The 21,657-nt window shown below is 48.0% G+C and overlaps 1 protein-coding gene across 4 annotated transcripts in view; it reads right to left on the bottom strand.

Moving 5' to 3' along the window:
• Positions 1-9,637: 9,637 nt before the first annotated feature.
• Positions 9,638-21,657, bottom strand: part of ITPR1 (inositol 1,4,5-trisphosphate receptor type 1) — a 186,530-nt gene continuing 174,510 nt past the window's right edge. For all 4 annotated transcript variants that reach the window (XM_082321383.1, XM_082321382.1, XM_082321385.1 and 1 more), the window contains 2 exons: positions 16,062-16,223; positions 9,638-11,015 (listed from right to left, as the gene is read on the bottom strand). In XM_082321383.1, the coding sequence (XP_082177509.1) occupies positions 10,929-11,015; positions 16,062-16,223 (249 nt within the window). In that variant the 3' untranslated portion in view covers positions 9,638-10,928. The remainder of the gene's footprint in view (positions 11,016-16,061; positions 16,224-21,657) is intronic.

Genomic DNA, 21,657 nt, shown 5'->3' with positions numbered 1-21,657 from the left:
GTTGGGCTGGTGGTTGGGCTTTAGAAATTTGTTTGAACATAATCTTCAGCCGATTTTTATTTTGTCCCGATGGCATCCTTCCACTCACGCATTTTCCTGGCGGTTTCCCACCTTTCCCTCTTAGTTTCAGTGAGGCCACCTGAGGCGAAGGCTGGAGGAGAAGCATCCCTGGCCGGAGGCTGGGCAAGGGCTCTGACTCTAAGTGGGTGTTAGGAGAAAAAACCCTGAGCATTCAAATGAAGGATGGGAGTAACAGCTGTAGTAGAGTTTATATTCTACCGATCATGGGACTTTCGGTTGTTTCCTATCTGTTTTTCAGTAACATGTCTGGTGGTTATAAAATGAGCAGTATTTATCTGACCCAGGAGTCAGAGACATTACCTCATTGTCACGGGGTCAGTGGCAATTAGACTGCAAAGACCAGCCAAGCAGTGCCGCTGGGTACAATAGTCTGTGGCAGGCTTAACCTTTACGGTCACCGCCGCTGCGGAGGGAGAGCCCAGCAGCGCGTTACAGCCTCGCAGCCCCACGAAGCCAGGCCTGGCATTTTAATAGCAAGAGCAGAGCAGAAAAGGCCCTCTCCTTTCATGACCCGTCCCAGAAGGCTTATGCGTGCTTATCAGTATATGCGTTAAAAGACTGCAATATATTAATTTAGGCAGGACTAATGGGTTAATGATTTATATCAGTTCTATCTTGATTTTGAGTTAAAAATCAAGTTCACCCCAAAAAAGGTGTAGTAACGGTTGAATGTAATGCAAGTACAATAATTTATAGACATCAGTCACACCATAGTTACCATAAACATGATGTACGAAGGTTAAGAGCCAGGTCAGCAGCTGTGCACAGCGTAACCAACTCAGCAGGGAGAGGCAGCTGAATTTAACCTGCAACCGGAGAAGGTGACTGCAACGGCTGGGGCTCGTGCACCGGGGCAGCAGTGAGGGGGCTGTACCCGCTCCTGCCTTCAGCGCTGATTAGCAGCTGGGCTGTGCACTCGAGGGCGTTTAGAGCTGAAACCAGGTGCTTTTCCTTTCTGGAGGTGGCAACCTTGTATTTCTCGTCTGTTAATATATGATTATTCATCATGCATACTTCCTATTCGTATTTGATAGACTTGAATCACAGGTCTACCCCATGCAAGCCAAAACGTGATAACTCTGCATTTAAGAGCAATTCACTTTCAGATAGCGTGTTTAATAGTCACCCCAAATGAGACGGCGGAGCCGCCAGATGAAGGACGTTGGTCGCCAGCTTCCCACTGTTATTCATTATTGACTGAAAGGGTTTGTCAGTCTGGGTGGGCAGGATGCTGCGGGAATGCACGCAATAGGAGCGCTGCCTCACCCTGGCTGGCTGCCAGAAGGGCTTTCCTCCTCCATGTTGTCGCTGGTCCCTGTGATTCATTCTGTCTGCCCGGCTTGCTCTTGCACGATTTCATGCACCACCTCTGCTTTTTTGGTTCAGGAAAGTTTAATGTTCTGCCTGTTTATTTTTCCACTGTATAAAATTTGGTTTTGGCATAGGCTGAGATAACCCTGCTCTCCCAAAGAGAGAAGCTGGGAGAGAGGTTAGGGGGTAGCACTGTAGGTATGTTACAAGCATGTAATCTTCCCTTTTGCTTTAGAATTCCGATTGCTCAGAATTAGGGTGAGGATGTGGGTAAGGAGCAAGACTTTTCCCTACCCTACTGTCAGGCTGAGTACCGGACCCACAAAAAGACTAGGGACTAGTCTCACAAAAGGTGTGAAAAACAAAAATCTGAGCGCTTCATTTCTTACCTTGTAGGCACAGGCTCAAGCCCCAAGTTTGGGGTCTCAGTTCCGAGACAGGCAATGGGGAGAGAAGGGTGGTTATATAGGGGAGGCAGGGAGGTGGGAGAGCCTCCTGCAGCAGCTGGCAGAGAGGTGTAGCCGCTGGTCAGCAGGTGACACGCTCTGAGCTGCTTTTCTCCATGGCGGATTCACAGCAGGGAGCTCTGCCCAGGAGCGAGGTGGGACGTAAACCACAGCACACACAGGCAGCGGCGTGGAAGAGCCGCACAGAGCACTCCCAAAGTGGGAACCAGGAGCAATGCCCTTTCATGCCCAGGGAAGATTTTAATCTAGTTCTTCCAGGTAAAAGCTCTAACTGGCAAGATATCCCTGAGACAGTAGCTCCTTCATTCCTCCTTTTGTGTGTGCTCCTTTGAACCCTGTAACACTTGACTGCTCCCCAAGGTGAGGTAGCATACTGCTCTGGGGCGCAGCGGCCTCGCTGTCCGTGCCTGCTCCAGGCAACAGGTAAGTATTTTTATTCGATATTCCCTAAAACAGCAACTGCACGCGGGTCTGCTTCCTGGAGCGCTACCAGTGCTATCCTCACTCTCTTCAGTCCAATAAATGCTACCAGATGCAAAGCAGAACAGTTTCAGGAGGAGACGGTGGCATGCTCCCTGCTCTGGCTGTGGAAGTGGTTACTTGGAAGGTAGGCGCCATCAGAAGCAAGGTTGGGGCCTGAACCGCTAACATTTCTCGTGCCTGGCCCTGCTTCCTTCTGCGCTGGGTCCTTCCACATTTTAAATGGCTCTGACCCCGTCCCGGCTCTGAAAACGTGCACTTGATCAGATCACATAGGCGAGGGCCGGGGGCTTGGACGCATGCAAGGCGTGAGGCACTAGGTATTGTCAAAACCTAGACTGTCCCAAGGATGGCAATACATAGGTATATAGGAACCGGCCAGGGAAGACAGACCCCCAAGTCTCTGGTAGGCCACTGCCAGAGAGGGGGCTCTGGGTGACATGGGCGAGTGGTTTGAGTCAGCATGAACTGTCTAACACAAATCCCCACTCAGCTTGGTCCTCGCCTGCATTTGCTCAAACTCCCCAGGCACATCGGCATTTCCAGTAATACTTGCCCTCGGTTCGTGCCTGCAGCGCCCAGGAGCTCATCCAGTCCCTGGATTTCCCTTAGAAAATGAAGGACTGCCCTGTTTGGGGTGGTGCAAGCCAGGTCCCCCACCTGCAGGGCCATCCATCCCTCTGCACCGCTGCCGGTGCCGTTGGCTCTGTGCAGAAAATCTTCACAGGGCCATGAAGAAACTTGGGAGCGGCCGTGATGGCACTGACATCAAAGGCACTGCGAGGAACCTGCATTTCCATCTCTCTTCCCAACATTTACATTAAGCAAGTTTGGAGGCCACCATTTCCTTCTATTCCTCCCACTTCCTAATTCTAGGGAAAAAAAAAGAGCAAGCTCTCATTGCCAACCACAAACGCATCCCTTCGGGAGAAAGGCTCCTTGATGCAATGAGCGGGATGTCGGGGAGCACGTTCAGGATGAGCCCATCAGCAGCATTTCCCTGCGGACGACTCATCCTGTCTAGCCCTGCCTGCCTGAGGTTTCCCATAGCTCTAGTCCTGGCTGCTTCCAGGCACAGAGCAGCCGGAGGTTTGGGGGTGTCTTCAGGGTGAGTCCGGAGTTCCAAGGATCTGCATTTTCGGTTTAGATAGCTTAATCCTCTTGTCAGCTCTAGATCTAAGCGGATGCAATCCAGATTGCTCTCTGCAAAAATCTCCTCGCCAATGAGGTGACCTTTCATACTTGAATGAGATTCAATGGCTGCAAAAATTCAAACTAAAGGCAAGAAGTACCTTTACCAGTAAAGGCACTTAGTCATTGGGACACATTGCAAAGGTCTACACCAAATTTACCATCCTGGGGAGATGTTCTTCTTGAAAACATGGGGCAGTTTACCCACCAGTTGTGGGGTTGGACACGGGAACCACTGGGAGATCCTCTGTGATTTGGATCCTGCAGGTAGTTGTGCTGCTTGATTATAATGGTTCTTCTGATTTATGAATAATGAATCATCCCGTGATTAAATTGATATGAAAACTCCCATGGTGTGTAAACAGAGGCAAACTGCAATTTTAAACTACTTTCAGGTATGTTAACACTGAGGGGATGTAATTTTCTTTCTGTAATTTAATTGTACACGGTTTGCTCCCATCATTCATAAGTAAAAGTTTCTTACAGACTTAACAGATTGTGTTTCCATCTCCATTGCGTAAAAACAGTATTATGGACATAAACGAAATGGAAATCATAACATAGCATCTCCACTATTTTAAGAGTCATATTGAAACACATGGAACAGATATGCAATTCCACTTTTTGCTGCCTTCAGATTTGGTGCTCTGTGTATTTACTTGGCGCTAGAAAAGGAAAGTGAAAACAAACCCGTTGCCTCAGTAAGCCCCAGGAACAGGCTTTGCTTCTGCCCTTGCCCTTAGGACAGGGTACCATTTCCAGGCAGTGGAAGGGGTCTGGGCAAGCGAGAGCTGCAAAGTCATTCCCAAGATGAGACAACAGAGAGAAAGGGGAAAAAAAAAAAAGAAAAAAAACCCCAAGACTGAGTGCCAGGGTGAGAACAGCCAGCTGAGGAGGGCTAACGGCTGAGAAAGCTGAGAGATGGATCTGAAGGATGATGGCTCATCTGGATGGAAAGGCTGCCTTGAAACGGGTCTGGCTGCTCCTGCTGCCTGGTGCTCCTGGGGAAGCACCTGCCTTGAGGCACTTTATCCAGCCCTCAGCTTGTTTTCACACAGACCGTAAATGCATCCTGCGATTGTGACTTTGGCTATGCACAGGGTGGTTTTCCCACCTCGTGATTATTTTTGAAATTTCAGACGTTTATCCCGTGTTGCGCTGGGACAAACCACTTCCATTTTTCCCACAGAGACCTGAGCGTGGGAAAAAGAGGCTCCAGCTGCCAGCGGAGCCGAGCTGCAGCGATGGCTTCACGCAGCTGGGGACCATGGAGCGCGCTCCGTCACTGCGGCCTCGTCACATTCAGCAAAGTGCTGTAGGCTTTGTGCCTTTTCCGACCAGCTGTTCGGGTCTAAATCAATCAGCATTTTCTGTTTTCTTTCTACCAGCTTTTCTAGTTGCAATTCCAATTGCATCCGTATTCAAACTTCTCTCAATTTACTTTGATTCGGTCAAGAATTGTTATATTTTTTTTTTCCCTCCAGCCTTACATAATTTCATTTCCAAGTGCCCCGCTCGCGCACATAACTGCAGCAGAGAAGCATTGCAGAAACTCACGAGAGCATGCCAAAAGCGGGCTAGCTGGTCTGATACAACTCTGCGGCATGGCATCTACCCTGCGCATATCAGAGTTGAATTTCTATATGACTAAGCACATTGGCAGTGGTGTTTGATTGCATCTTTAGAGTACTGCTCCATATTTGTCTTTCCTTCCTCAGTTTGTCTCAGTTTAAAAAAAAAAAAGTGGGTTCATACGCTACGTGCTGACAAGACTTAACTATTATGGATGGCAGGAGGGGTATGAGGCTCACAACACAGCCGAGTACTGGAAAGATATTTGTCACTGCAGATTTTGCTTGTCATATGCAGAGATGACATGCAGATCTCCCCTCTGACAGATTGATAGTCATTCCGAGATGCATCCACCCACAAAAACCACAGACATGCTGCTTTACTCAAATCTTTACTTTAACCACTACTTTGTGATGCAAAACTGGTGGAGTTTTTGGTACTTTTTGTTAAAAATGAAATCTTTATAGGGGTTTTCCAGCATCCTTGCTAGTTACTAAAAACAAATCAACATTAGCCTCCTGGATGGGACAACTTAAGTTTACTTGTGGGTGGTTTTGACATTCAGCTCATTAACATGTTGAGTCTGAAAGAAGGTTAGAAAGGTAGTAAATAAAAAAATTGGACACAGAAGTACTGCTTTTCTCCAGAAGTTATTCCTTACGGCTCAGTTAAAATGCCAGTTTCGCATCGGTGGAGTATTTGTACTGGTTTTAGTCCAAATATCAACATCTCGTACGAACAAGTTCAAAGATTAGCGACATGGGTCTGTCTGTTGGTAGAAGTAAATGCACCACGTTATATGTACGGGTTACAGTCTACGCTGTTCAGGGCCAGGAAAATCACAGTTCAGGACCAACTACCATCACGGCATGTGAGAACCTGGTCACGTCAGCTCAAAACCAGGTAGTCTCCAATTAAAACAAAGAGCCACCTAAATCAGTCGTCGGTAGGCTTATGGCCCTTTTGTGTCCCGTGTTGCAGCAGCTACTTGTTGCGGTACTTATTTTGGATGTTTTGGCACGGGTAGGCTTCACAGGCATCCCTTAACACCTCGCTTTGGGCGATCATATAGCTGCCTGGAAAAACGGCAAGTGGGTCTGCGGGAGTACAAAGCACACTCATGGCAACATCTTCAGATGCTTATGTTGGAAACGTAAAAAGGAAAGTACTCCAAATAAGTTTCTCTTGTTCAGAAATACAATGGGCAATTTAAAAAACCCTATTAAGTATGTGTGTAGGAGCATTTCCCATTCTGGGAGACAAGTTGAATTGTTCTACGGAGCTATATTATGACTTTCCTGACACGGTATCAATCAAGACGCCATTATGTAACGAGGTATCCATCACACGCGCCCCATCGCGAGTCCCTGCCGCGAGCACGGAGACTGTAATCCCGGCTCCTTTGTCCTGCCCTCTGCCAATTTGCTGCAAAATTGGGGACGAGGCTTGAATTTGCCATTGTGGCGGTCTCGGGGCCGCGGTGCCACGGCTGTGCTTTCGGAGCAGTTATTTGCATTGCCTTGATTAGCATGTCACCTGCTTCATTAGCAAAGAAAATTCTCATCCACAGACTCAGCCATTCATGTAAATTGAAGAATATACGGAGATCCTTCCTCTCTAGGACTTTCCATTATTAGCAAAATTGGTAGATTCGTTTTGTTCCTTCCTCCTTGGAAGGTCACTTTCATTTTCACCTCCAAATGAAAGCTCTTATTTAAAAGACAAAATAATCGCCTTCCCAAACTTTAACATACAGCCGTCCTGCCTAAAGAAATCTGATGCCAAACGAAACCTCAGGTGTGTGCAGGGCAGGTGGAAACTCCCCAGTTTCAATCTAATCTTTACACTAACTGCCATCTGTCAGTGTCACCGAATCATTAATTTTACTGGAGGTCAGGAAACAGTTTTCAGAGCCAAAAAGCTCCCCACCGTGTAGGACCTAAACCTCCTGGACGCAGCTGAGCGGTTCCTTCTCCTTACACCCTCAGCAAACATCTCCTTCTCTCTGATGGTACGTGGGACACCTTCCTCCGTCCCTGTTTTCCAGGCTACGCAATCCCAGTTCCTCATGAGTCACCTTTTCCCAAATCCAGAAATCCTTCTTGCTTTCCCCCCTCTGGCCTGCCCACACCATTTTTTCTGAAGGTGGGACCAAACTAGAAGGCCCTCCAGAAGGGCTTTAGGGGCACTGGCCGGAGCAGAGCGGGCACTTTCTGTACCCAGGAGTGAGCTACCTTTTTCCGCAGCAGCACCCAGCCTCTCTGGTGGCCCGCTGTCACCCCTGGATCTCCTCGGAGGGGTTCTGCCTCACCCGCTCCCCTTGCTCTGCACCCATCGCCAGGTCGTTGGCGCCGGGGCAGGGAGGAGCCGGTTCCTCCTGGCCACCGCCGCACACGGGCTCTGCATTGAGAGGGAAGTCCGCTCCTTTGCCCCGTCCGTGCCTCTGGCTGTGGTCTGCAAGTGCAAGTTTTGTTCCTTGAGGTTATCTTTTGATATTTATAGCTATTCCACCCAATTAACAGCGCACACTGATCTTGCTGCTTCTGAAGGATCCCCCATGCAGGATGACACTTCATTTCTCATGTCCCAGAGAAATACTACTGCAAAACCTCTGCAGGGGTGGACAGTGAGAGCCACGTCCCTTATCTTACGGCATCTCCAGAGGTGATGGTCAGCCTCCCAGGTCCTGGCTTAAAGAAACTAAAGGTACCATTACAGATTCTGATCTCAGGTTTTGGAGGGTTTTTTCCACTTTAGAATCTACAAATTGTTAATAAAACTTTTTGTGATTTCAAGAGAGACTCAGCTTTTATGGAAAAGAATACCCGAAATGTGTCATTTAAACAGATCCCTCACACAGCTTTTCCTTGAGATCAATGACAATTTGCCATGAGTCACCGGATCTCACTCCGGAACGGGAAGCCCCTTACACAGGCATTAACCTTAGAAGCTGCAGGGCCAAAACTGCTGCCAACCAGAAGAGGGTTTCCTCCATTCCTTGCCTTTGCTGCCATGACCATGGTGGGCAGAGGAGTTCAGTGCATCCAGAATGATCCCAGCCAGAAAGAAAAATCAAAAAAAGTCTTGAAAACCAAATAGCGCAAGAAGAAAAAGTCAACATGTGATGGCTGTGCATGAAATTTCGTTGCAGTAATGAATTTGCAGAAATGAATGACCCGGTGGTTGATGGAGGGGAGGAAGATGGCAGTAGGATTCCTCTGCTGACCAGGAGCTGATACAGCCTCTCCTCGGGCTGGGGAAGAAGTATGGCCTCTGCGTTACCACGCAATAAAGCCCCGCAAGCCAACCCCCCTGCCCCACACCACAGTGCACTGCTGCTGCCAGGGTGGTGGTTGTGCTTCGCTTCAGTCACCATGCTGCAGCTGTACCAGGGGGAGAGAAAAAACCTATCGCCTTTTGCATCTCCCCGCATCTCCTGGGAAAGGACAACCACATGTGAAAACACCAGATTTTACACAGCTGATCTTCACACGGATCACTGCGCAGGCTGGGGTTTGTGCTTTTGCTGAAGCGCCCGGTATTTTTGCCTTTTTAAGGCAAAGATGAAGCAATGTTGAGCATTTGCACGGATGCCCTCTTGAAGCAGCTGCCTTCCCAGGCTGTGCTGCAGCCTCCTCCCTCTCACCTGACTGGCGGAGACTCCGGGAAGCCTGACAAATTTGTGTGTGTCTGCTTATCCCTGAATGGCACGAAGGGAAGGAGTGAGTCAGATACGTGTCTCTGCTGCTCAGAGAAAATGAAATCCTGCTCCTTCATTGCACAACCCTGACGGCCGTCGCATGGGTCATGCTCCCTCCACATACACCTTGCTAGGAGCCAGCGGCTGCAGAGGGGAGGAAGACAGATTTACCAGCATACGTATGGAAATGACACGTGATTAAGAAGTCACAATCTCACCAGTAAATCTCTGGCTCAGAGACTGCTGGTCAGGCTGCCCTTCCCTCCCCCCCTCCTCGGATGCACTCGCTTTGACATTTCGTGATGACCCGTGGCAGGGAGGCGCACCCTTTTCAGACAGCGGTGTGCACTTACCAGATTAAAGATGATTAATTGTACCAGGTAGTTCCTGCTACATCTTAATCAAATACACATAATCAGCAACGCTTGTGCGCACACGATACTTGGAGCTGGAGTGGTTTTTTGTTGGTTTTGGTGGCATTTGTTTGTTTGTTTTTTTTTTTTTTTTAAAACTGTCATACACTCCAGGCTGAGGATGACAAGCCTAAAATATCAGTGATAAGAGTCTCAAGTATCTAAAACTGGAGCGATGGCAGGCAAAGTTTCTGGGGCACCAGTGCCTCTTGCTGCCAGAGGAGGAAAGACTGACTCTGGAATTAAAAGACCAACCTCTGAGCTGGGAAAAGCACCGTCCTTACCTGCAAGGCCCCTGCGGCTCGGCTTTCCAGGGCGTATGTGCAAGCGCAACAGCAAACACAACCACACGCCGCCTTGGAGGGGGCAGACAAACCACCAGCAGCCTCTGACCGTAGAGTATTTTGCATCATTTATTTAAATACCTATATTTATGCATTTACAAATTTTCATAGCTCTGTTTGTAGCTTTTTTTTTCCTTTTTTTTTTTTTTTTTGTAGACAGTATTGCAGAGAAGTTAGCTTTTGTAAAATGAGGTCCATGTATAAAACTATGCAACAGACTGGAGGGGAAAAAAAAAGTTTCCTTTCATACTCTCTAGAATCAGAAACCAAAGAAAGTGACCAAATGGAGGGGGAGAGGGAGAGGAAGGGGTGGGACGGACCAACCTCAAACCAGTGGCTCTCTCACAAGCATTACATATGTCAGTGCTTGGCTGCGGTCCTAACAGGATAGGTCACGTTTCAGTCGCTGCAATGCCTGTTTGCTAAAGCTTCAGCAGGCACGTAGGTCTCTAATGAAAAAACAAAAAGGAAAGGATCCTACACACTGAGAATGCAAAGCCTGGACAGCCTCGTGATTGGTTTTAGGTGGCGTGGCACAAAATGCCTGTAGGAGACTGCACCAACTCACCAGTAGTGCATCCTCATCCCAAACTTCGTTTTGCATAAAAAGTTCCCTTTAAGAAATCTTAGCATTTAAAAAACCTGGTATCTGAGCTCTTCTAGCCTCAGTACTTTGAAGAAGTCACTTGAAAAATACCTCCTGCTTTCCTCATTTGGAAGCTTCAAAGTAGTGTTTTGCTTTAATTGATACCAATTTAACAGCTCGCGGAGTCCCAGTGTTATCTCTGGGAGGAAGAGGCAACAGATATGGCATTGCAAGATATTTACACACATGGTACAAAAATGTCCAAGGGTATGAAAAATCACCAGTAACACAATTTTGCAGCAGCCTCATTTACACCTGTAATTTTATACCATTTATTACATTATACTAACACACCAGATTCAAAGATGTGCACTCCCTTTAGGACATTCAGGAGTTACAAATATATTGTGATTGCATAATTCATATTGCACAATTGTATAAAAACATAAATACTAGCTATTCTATTTTTTTTAAATACAAAATACATGTCACATAGTCAAATATTCTTTTCAAGTGCAATTCAGGTGCTCTCTTTAGTCCTTCCAAGAAAAAGGCAATTTTGATAGTTTTGGCACAAAGTTTAACCTCTGTCCTGTGCCAACAGTTCTAATTACAATACATATGCCCCAAACTTTATATAGTAGCAGTCATATACATATAGTATAAAAACAGGTTATTTACAAAATGAACCGAACGTACACAGAAGCAGCCTCAGTGGTCGGATCTGAACTCTGGGTTAGCATTGCTCGTGCTATTGCGAGAGGGGTAGGTGACCCTTCTGACTTATGCCGGTTGCTGCGGGTTCACATTCATGGGCGGAGGGTGTCCTAGGAGACCAATGCGCTGTTTCTGCTTCCTCTGCTCTGTCATCTGGAAAATTAAAAAGTTTGCTCATTAGGCCTAGACGCTTCCTGTGCGTCAGCTCACCGAAGGACCCAGCACTGCCTTTTGTGGTTAGTGTTTACTCTGAAACCCACTTTCTACAAATAACGCCCCTCTGTCCGCTGTGCCAAGCGCTAACAGATGAAAGAGGCAACTACAGCCCCGTCTCGTGCACTCATCGGGGACGTCCATGAACTTGCTTGTGCGGCTGGCTACCGTTTTGCAAGAAAAGAGCTCAGGAGAGCCAGGCGGCCAGCGCAAATTAGTGCGGAGAGCAGCTTACAGAAACCTCCCCCGTTAGAAATTCTTTGTAACCAGTCCAACGTACAAGGCCGACGAGACGCAGAGAGCGGAAAAAAGGGGCGAGCCCTCAAGTCAGGCTGGGAATACCCTTGTCTTCACTGGAATAGACTCGAGCACTCCCGCTCTCATCAGGAGTGAGCCAACATCCCTCTCCATCTGCCAAAAGCCAAGATGCAAGGCAGGGACGGGACGTTAACCACCTCACTGCCAGACAGCCAAATCTTTGGCCATACTTCCCATCAGATAAAATAATGTTTCTCCTGATGAGTGCAATCATGACCTGAAAATGGATCATCATTTTTTTATTACTGATATTGAAAAATGGACACAATCCAATTCTCCACTCTATTTTTTTTCAAACCTTGGGAGGTTTCTGACAACTTGCATAAGCCGATACGCCACGTAAGGAACAACTCCGGCGTGGGCAGGGTCTCCAGCAGCGAACAGCTGGATCATTGCGTGCACTCTCCGCTACTCCCTCTGCGACTGCATCTTGGCTTCAGAGGAGCCGACACGTGGGATGGCTTGCAGCAGCTGTGCCGAGCAGGATGCCGGGACAGCGCCTCACCCCTGGACCACCGAGGCGAGGGGAACCCAACACTGCTCCTCAGGCACCCGGGCTCCACCGAAAGTCCCCGCACCCTAAAAACAACGTGCAAACGCACAACCATGGCATTGCACGGGATCTGTGGTGGCACCAACGGTGTGCAAGCAGCTGCGCTCATGTCCCACTTCTCGGGACCGAGCATGCCCGGCTGCGGTGGCAGGCACAGCTGTGCCAGGGCAGGCCAGCTGGCTCACCAGGGCTTTGCAGGACCCCACCAGAGACTCCGGCAACACGCCTGTGCACTAGAAAACCTGGCTGACTTGCCTGAGAAAGTAATTTTTCATTCAAGCATAAGATACAATTTAGAGTATTTTTCTTTATGAGAATTAACCAGGTTCCCTGCAATGCTTTTCCTGTAACATCTACACCCACAATTTAATTTTTTTGATTTTTAGATATTTAATGACAAACGTCAGCCAATATAATTGCTTGTGGAAGTAACTCCAGGAGAAAGGAGATTGTGTGCTCACACATTCGGTTCATTTGTAACACGCACTTGAATGTATTTGTTTAAAAATTCCAGTTTTGGTGACGGTCAATAGTCTTCCCATCTCCGGCGCGGGGTACCCTGGCGTGCTGGAGCAGCCGGCCGGCAGCCAACTGCAGGTCTGGAGTTCATTGTGGGGAAAGGTTTTGGTCAAAACAGGCAGTTCTGGGCAACGTCCAAAAGGCTCCTCCATGTCCCACGGGCCGTACAGCACCGCACGCACCACTGCTTTCACTCGGGCTAGCTGTGTATAATTACACTCATTTAACCACTAGGGAAGGGACTGAAATACAGTAATTCCTCTTGAAACCATAATTAAACTCGACTGCAGCCCAGTGCCTTGCTCATCGCCTGACCCAAGGGAGGCAGAACTGTTATTTTACCTTTCCAGGAAGACGACCGCAGCCTCCCGAGGACAGGTCACACCTCCCCGTCCTCTGCACCACGCTTCTGGAAGTCTATTTTCACAAAAGGCTTGTAACGCCTCACAGGCAAATGGGAGCAGGAGGAGAGGGGTCTTCCCATTGCTCTCCAGTCTCAGCCACACACAAGCTCCTCCCATGCTGAACCAGCTGGGACTTTTTTAACTGTTTCTAAGATAACCCACAAGTTGGAAATGCAAAGAGGCAATGAGGACTTCATTTAAAAAATGCCCATTTACCCTAATTAGCTTCACTGAGCAAACTAAGAGCCATGATTTCACACAGCCAATAAACTGATTCAGAGGACGCATTAAATAAAAATGGAAAAGAAACACAACAACAAGAAAGAAACAACAATGAAAAGGGACTGTAATAGATATTTTTCATGCTATGTAGAAAAAGGGATGGTGCACCCTGATGCAGGTGTACGGAGAAGATGTGCCTTTTAAAAAAAGGGAAGAATAAAGCAACCGAGCGTAAAGTAGAGAGAGAAATGCAATTGCAATGTTGATGCAGAACGTTATTAATCCTGCAAGATGCATAATGCTTGTCTAGAGGGCAAAGGGCTGCAAGATGGAGCAACTTTAATCTCTATCATATTTACCTGGAGAGTGAATCTCTTGCAAAAGCTTTACAGCTGCAGTGACTGTACACCTGAGCCTAAAAGGCAATAAAAGCTACGCACAACACATTGCAGGGGAGCTGTCAGCTACTGGAGTAATGCTGACAGGATTAAAAAATGAAACCAAGGGGCCTGAAGTTTATCTGAGTCAAGCTGGACTCTCCAATAAGCGTATATAACTGCACAGACGCATGCTGCCTAGTTCCAAAGGTTACGGGTGAGTTGGAGTTAAATCCAGAACGGGAGCAGGGCATGTGCGAAGTGCACGAGCAGGATACTGACGGTACACGCACACACGGACACGCCAGCGTCTGCCCGCTGTGCTGCTTGCCAGAATAAAGCCAACCTGAGCAGCAGCTCCAGCAATGAGTCACGCTTGCGGCGATGGAGGTCGGGGTCCCGGCTGGTGTGAGGGGACCATCCTGAGCGAGAAGCCAACGTCTATTAGAGATTCCTCACACTCACATCAGACGACAGCACTGGAAGGGGCTTCTGGGTGATTACATCTAATCCCCTGCTGTTGCAGACAATTATGTTGTAATCTTTTTGCACAGAATTAGTGATCGAAATTTTAATGGCTCTTGGTGCACTTCTTTGTGAAAGCAAGCATGTTGGACTTCAGTTTCTATCAATTAGAGTCTCCAGAAACCTAACGAGCTTGAAAAGCAAATGAATGAGAGGTTTTCCCTTTATTTAATTACAAGAAAATAAATACGAATAAAAGTTCCCTGAGTTAGTTCCTTTTCCTGCAGCCAGTTCCTGATCAGGATGAGGGATATACTGGTATTGTCCCATAACTGGAGCATCCTGCAACTCAAGCAGGGCTCTCAATAACAGTACTTAGGGGAATTCCTAAAAGCTATCACAACATTAATGAAGCTGGTTTCCTCTTTTGCTTTTACAGTCAAATAGCTCTCTAAAAGCTAAATCCTTCATTCTTATTTTCACAAAGAGCGAGAAGGCATTTTAGTCCTTGGTCAGCCAAGAGCTGCAAGCTTCAGAAATAAAGGCATTCTGATCCAGAGCTGGCCGCGGCCGATGGAAAGACTCCTGGTGGCTGCAGACCACTTTGAGTCAGAGCCTTCAACAAGAAGACGCAAGACACATGTTTCAAGATAATTGTTTCCAGGCAAAATAGCAAAACCACTACCCAGCAAGTATTAAAGCACAGACAAAAGAGCAACTGCCTCTGTCCTCCATCCTCAAAACCAACTACAGCAAGGGTGTCCATGGCACAATGTCTGAAAACTAATTACAGCCAAGAGAAGTAAGGTTTTCTGCTCCCAATCCTACACGTTAATCCCTTCCTTGTGCTCCGTGGGGTGTCGGGTAAAAGAGCCCAGCTCCATCAGAAACGCAGAGCATGATCGGAAGGGAGGGAGTCAGGATCTCAGTCAATATTGGCTTCCAGAGACTCACGTCTCCACGAGGATAACTGGTTTACAGAGAAAGCCAGCCAACCCAGAGCAGAGATGGGAGGCAGGAATCCGATTAGTACTGGAGAGAGTTGTGCCAACTGTAGGCAGATCACATCTGAAGAGATAACGAACCAAATCTGTTGGCCATTTCTGCCCTGGGATACCATTGTGTGTAAGTCAGCAATTAATTTCATCCAGTGCCACTATCTATATAAACTTAACTAATTGAACCATCTGGCTCAGGTTATTAATCCATAAAGATAAGCAGCTAGTCACTTTGCCACCACAAACAGCTCCCACCAGGGCAGGCAACAGCATTTTCCCTTTTACTTCCAGTTAGGCTGCAATCTGTACGGACAACACGAAATAAAGCCCTGCTGCCTCTGTGGCTTTCACAAAGCCATCGCTGGGTTTGGGCTGGGAACAATCCCCACGATCCCCTCAAGCCCCAGCCAAGACAAAAGTTAACACAAGTCCTCAAACTCTTGCTGCAGAAAGAACTGCTGCACTGAAAAAATACTGAGGTCTATGCAGCATTCATGTATTAAGCAGCAGCAATACATGCTGCAGTGCAAAAGATTTCTGTGGGTATGTCTGTCTGTGCTGCAGTCTAAAGCGTGACAGTAGCCAAATTATATCTGCATTAGCAGCGCAGTGATAGCACGGAAGAGACCAGTGCAAGCTAACCACTCAAGTATTTCTCCAGTTTCTCAGTGGGTTTTGAGGTCCGTGCAGCAGCACAGCACTTCTATCAGTATCACACCCTCTGACTTACAGGACTGTGCTAAGGTCTTAGGGTTAAAACCTGTAACAACAACAACAACAACAACAACAACAATACATACATACATACAGGCTGCCTGCACCAGCAAGGACTGATTTAAGTTAACTTCAGCTTTGATTTTTTTAATGCAAGTTTTCTCTTTCTGGAGGTGGCCACTTTGGACTACACCAGTTTGGTTAGCACTGCCACGCAGGTCAGCTGGGGCATGGGGCTTTGGAAGGACATTTTGTTTGTTCACTTCTTTCCTAAACACGAGTTACTTTAGAATAGTTCTTCACAGTTTGCAGAAGCCATGGAGCTGTAAAACACCACTTTGTACAACGGGCTTGCAGGACCTTTGTCCTGCATGTACCAGTGCGTCGCCTCACGTTTGCAACCAGCTCTCCCTTACCTGATCTTTAAGCTCTGACAGCTGGCCAGAGAGGTTGGTCACAAGCTTCATGGTGGACTCCAACTTCTCCTGCAAGTTTCTCAGCTCATTCTGCTCCCCTTCCGAGTCGCTGCTCACAAGTGACATGGCCCGCATCCGGGGGAACCAGTCCAGGTTTCTCTCCTGAGAATCACACACGAGTTCACAATTAGCATTTGCCAAATGAAAACCTGCACCCGAGTGGCTGCGTGCAGACCAATCTTTAATGCCATGTGGGGACATTCCTCAGATACACAAGTGCTGTAGTTATTTTCATTTGCATCGTACTGGAAAGTTTGCAAAATTGCCCACTAGAGGCAATGAGGCACTTCAGACATAACTACTGAAAATTAAGGCTGCTTATTGTTGGCTTTTCTTTTCCAGCAACTCACTCTCCCCAGCCATTTCTTTTTCAGATACATTTCAGTGTAATACATGAACACTGGACAATAAACCAGCCTGGATTTCATGTCTGGACAAGCATTTTCCAGTGCTAGAAATCCGCTGCCATCTTATAGTATTTTAATTTGTGTTTGTTGGAGATTTTCTGCTGATAAAGCTGGGTTGCTTTTTTGGTCAAGCAAAGTTTTGCTGTGCTTTCTAATGAAAGAAACCATGTTCTACCTGGAAATACTTTTATAGTTGAAATACTTCCTTTTTAATGAAAAAGAAAAAAGAAAAAAATCATATTCTGACGGGCTAAAATGTGGGACAGATTAAGTTACAATGAATTGCTTATAATAAAGTTTTCATTCAGGCATACAAATTCTCTAATATTTCACGTTCAGGAACTTCAGCAGACACGTGCTCGGTTTTATTAATGTACATACAGGCTCACACATACACTCATGTACACGCCAGTGACATTAAAAATAAAAGCAGGAACGGAATAGAAAGCCACAAAACAGGAGGAGGGGTGTATACCGCATCTTGACACCTTAAATTTCAACACCAAACTGGTTTCCTATCTAGTCTGGCTCTCCTCCCACGCTGGAGATACTCTCTGAAATGGAAGTTAAACTAACTCTGGATGAGATAAGGATGTGTGCACTCTCAGAGGTGACACTGCAACAACTGGTAATATTTTAAACAATAGCCTACTGGATTAAGAGTATCCCAAACCAAAGATCGATCAACATCACTGATTAACGGCGACCAAAGTTCACCCCACTTCGCAGGCCAGGCTCTTCGCTGGGCTCTCTCTCAAACCTACAGCTTATTTTTATGGCACTGCAAACTCTCTTTGGCTTTTTGCCATTCCTGCCTAAATCTCCTAACTCAAACCCACTCCCCCATCTCTCTGCTCCCCCTCCACGCTCACTCATTCCCAGGAGCATCCCTCCTGCTTAAATCAGGGTTGTGCACCTCTACAGAGATTTACAGTCACGTCCTTTCTGCAATTCAGATGTTATGCCAAGATTCATCATCTTAAATTAGTTGCTTCTGATCTGCTTGGAGTTTACTATTGCTGAGATTAAAAGGCAGAAAGCAGGCCCTTTCCCATGCAGCGCACCACAGGATTCCCACATGATGCAAAACTGCCAGGAAAGCTTTTTTCCCTCCTGATCTCTGTTTACAGGGCAGATGGTTTCTGCTAATAAAAGAAAAAGGCATATTTTTTTGTACATATATTTTATCAAGACAAGTGCCAAAATATTTTGGACTTTAGGAAACGACAGTCCCACAATTAAGATTTAATAGTAGTAACAGGCAACACTTCACTGTGTTCTTCCAGCCATTAATAAAATCCTCATTAGGGAAGAGAGGGCAGGCTCATCACTTGTGCCCAGGTCCAGCACCTCCCCCTCAAAGTATCTCCCCTCCCCATCCAGGGAGGACAAACTAAAAGAAGTGCTATTCCCCTCCCTGCTCTCCTCCAGGTTTCCACTGACAAGGCAAGTTCAACTTAAAATGCAATTTATATTCGCGGGTTTGCCTGGACCCTCAGGTCAGTGTCCTGAGGTTTCTAGGCAGATGCAGGAGCAGAGCCCCAAAGCTCCTGCCCACTCCTTACTTGCTGTGGAAATATTATTATGTCACTTGTTCCCAAAGAGGTGAGCTTTCCAAGCCCATCCCCAGAGCACTGCCAGGCCTCATCCTTGTGAAGGACGAAGGGGACGAGGGGAGCAAGACCTGGAAACACCAACCTTTCCCTGCCTGCAACATCTTATTAATAAATACCCCAAACCTTTTCTGACCTTACTTTGCAATATAAGCAAATGCTGTAGCTGCTGCAGAGGTTGCAACTTGATCATTACAGGCAGGGAAGGTGACGGGCAGTCTCGGATGGTGAAATCAAACCAGCAAGCATCACAGCATTGCCAGCTTCTGCAGGCTCATCAGAAGTTTCATGCTCACTGGTTTTCTGAAAGCCCCAGCTCTTGAAGTCACTTGAGTATGGGAAATCTTGGCTTTCACTTGAAAAAAACAATGAAGTGCCTCTCTAGTTCTCATAGCAATGGTGAAAGATTAAAAACAAAAACGCTCCACGTGAACTCTGCAAGCTGAGAAAGGAGAAGGCTAATGAAAAGGAAACACGACTCACGGCTACCCAGGCAGATTCCTGAGCTGTGAGGACAGGACTCCCTTTCGAGCCTGGAACTGGCAATACCCCTGCTAAGTCCTGATCCAGGAAAGAGTTAACAGGGGGCACCTGGCAATTTACTGTGCAGAGACAGGCTCAGGGAAGGACCTATACCTCACTTTGCCGACCCGTGTCATTAGGCTGGACCTAACCTGCACTCCCGTTCGGGTTTCATGTAGCTTGTTGGCACGACTCAAACCCAAAGTTCACCTGGATGTGTCCAGCTGCCACCCAGCAAGAAATAAAGGGGTGTCCACCCAAACAGCCTGGGCAAACACCCTGAGGTGAGGAACCGTGGGGACAGACGTGCAGGTAAAACTGCATCGATGCAGGTAACACGGACACCAGTGAACCTGCTGACCCACGGTGGCTGCTGGGACCTCTCTGGAGAGGGCAGCGGGGATGCTGCCAGCACGCAGGGACACACCTCTTCCTCTTTCTCCTCTTCCTCCTCCTCTCTGCACACACAATCCTGCACCTCTTCGCTCTGGCTTCGCATGGGAAACCTTCAGCCTGTTCCTACAACCTCCACCAGCACCAGGGAGAAAAGCTCGAGAGCCTGGATGTGACCAGCCTGCTGAAATGCAGACTTGGGCCCAAACGCCTGTCCCTGTGTGTGTGTGTGTTATTTTAAATAAATAAATAACGATGCCTCCAGCAGAGACGGTGAAAACGGAAATAAGCAGGAATGCAGAAAGGTCAGTCGCTGACAAGCCCGCTGGGCCGGCGTGCGGCAGCCAGCCCGGCTCCCAGCCCCACGCCTGCCAGCAGCGCTCCCTCTGCAGAGCGCTTCTATTCAAGGCTGAATAAAAGATTTATATCTCGATGATCTAGTTTCTGCTGAACTTTAACTGAACACTGGGGTGCCTTTAAAGATACAGCCTTACATCTTTCACTGGGGGTTTGGTAGTTTTGTAGAGGCACTAAGTGAGCCATGAAGGGAAAGGCTCACCCTTCATCCCTTTCCCCGGCTGTCCCTTGTCCCGCCGCGCGCCCTCCTGGCTGCTGGCACCTCGCATACCAATGCAGTTATGCACTGTCTGCTGTGGTCCTCCTGCAAGCAGAGGCACCGGGATCCTGGTGTGCAGTCAGCTCCCTCTTCCCGTCACAGTCGCAGCTTCCTCTGCTTCAACAGACGAACTGACTAAAGCCACTGACGGAAGCTGGCTAACCACAAGTGCTGGGTTTCGGGTTAGCTCTTTTCTAGGTAAAGTTGGAAAAGTCCCTCTTGTAAAGCAAATACCATTAAATCTCAGACATGGGGGCGATGCTGACCGTCCACGATTGGAAATTTGAAAAAAGAGGAAGCGGCGCTGCATGATGCAGATGCAATTCATTCTGAGAAGCGCCCGCTCCTCCCTACTTCTGCCAAAGAGTTTATTCTAAGAAAGGTTTCTGAAGCAACCTCAGCGTGAGCCATGCCAAGAGATGCATTAGCTCCGCTCCTTGGGCAGGAGGCGGCCGCTAACGGCAGGGACCAGGGCTCGTCCTCACCTCCGGCACCGCCACGCCGCCGGCCGCCCCGAGGAAGTCACCGCTCCTCTTCTGGGTCCCCGTTTATTCAGCTACCCCTGCGCCTAGTATTTATGGGTGCTGAAGGGCTAATTCAATGCTTGTCAAAATAAATCCCTATAGCCTGCCATCAGAAGGCTGCCCAGCAGCTGTCACTTAGTAGGAGAAGGTGGCAGCAGCAAATTTCAGTTTCTGTCTCGTGTCATTAAAAATCATACCTGTACAGCTAATAAACAGCCTCGTGAAGCGTTTTGAAAATTAATTTTTCTGTTTGTGGCGAGATGAAACTCCTCTTGGTTCTTTCTGTGCTTCCTGGAAAAACCCCCACACCAGGTTCGTTCTTTCTTCTGCAAAGCGCTCACCATCACTTCTTCCATACCAAGCTGCACTTCTCCCCTCTCCATTAAGGACGGCACTCGATGGTGCCCTCCCTCCACACCAAGAGTATTTTCAAACCCTCACATCTGCCATGTCTTTAAACAGGAGGCTGATGATATAAGGCTAATGATATAAAAATCTCCTTTTTCACTGTTTCCATAGATTAAAATACCTAAGTGGCTTTTGCACCGGTGCAGAGCAGGGAACCTGGAAGGCAGGCACCATTTCCAAAGGTGGAAGATGACTGCATCCCTGTATGAAATGATCCCCCCTCTACATCCCAGTGACATTTCTGCTGCGGGTGACCCACTTGAGCCAAGCATTGTGTTTACCAGCAGTGAAGTTACCCCACCAAGCATCACCCAGCTTGGCACGACTGAGGCAGACAGCCCCGGTGGGAATCCCTGAAGGCAATCTCCTTGCTCTTGCCGAAGTGACAGTGCTAGCTCTCCGCAGCAACCTACTTCTGGCGGTTTGGATCTACATTTTAAGTAGGACATGTTACACCATGATCAGCTGGGCAGGACAAAACAATTAAGCATGCAAAGGCTGAACAAACAGCTGCTGGTGGCGATGGCTGCGGTCACCCACCTACTCTTGCACAACGCATCCGGCACGGCCCGGAGCACCCTGCGGCACAGGGTCACGGGCTCCCCGGCACCGCTGGGCTGGAGGAGGTGGCAGTGATGACTCAAGGGACGGCTGCCTCACCCCAGCCCCGGGCCACCTCCTCAGCACACACGGCCCCATGGGGCTTTTTGGTCCTGGCCAGCATTGCAGACTGAGCGGTTTATTTTCCCCAGCATGTCACCCTCGATGGCTTCCAGTTGGAAACCTTCCCCTTCCCTCCCAGGCGTGTGCTGGTGGTGCCCCAGCAGCAAGGACACGGTGCCCACCCTGCAAGCTGCTTTGGGATCCGCCCGTATCCCAACATGTTATGCAAACAAACCATTGCACTGAATTGGGCTCAAGCCTTTACTTCTGTTTTCACCCACCCAGGCCCTTTTCCTGCCACACGCTCGGCCGAAGTGAAACCCTTGAGTCGTTAGTGGGGATGCTAACCCGATATTCCCAGCATGGATGCCTGCCCAGGTGGTTTATCAG

Source organism: Platalea leucorodia, assembly GCF_965183815.1.
Source record: "Platalea leucorodia genome assembly, chromosome: 9".
Lineage (NCBI taxonomy): Eukaryota > Metazoa > Chordata > Aves > Pelecaniformes > Threskiornithidae > Platalea > Platalea leucorodia.
The sequence above is the reverse complement of the archived record's forward strand: the minus strand, read 5'-3'. Positions and strand labels throughout refer to the sequence as shown.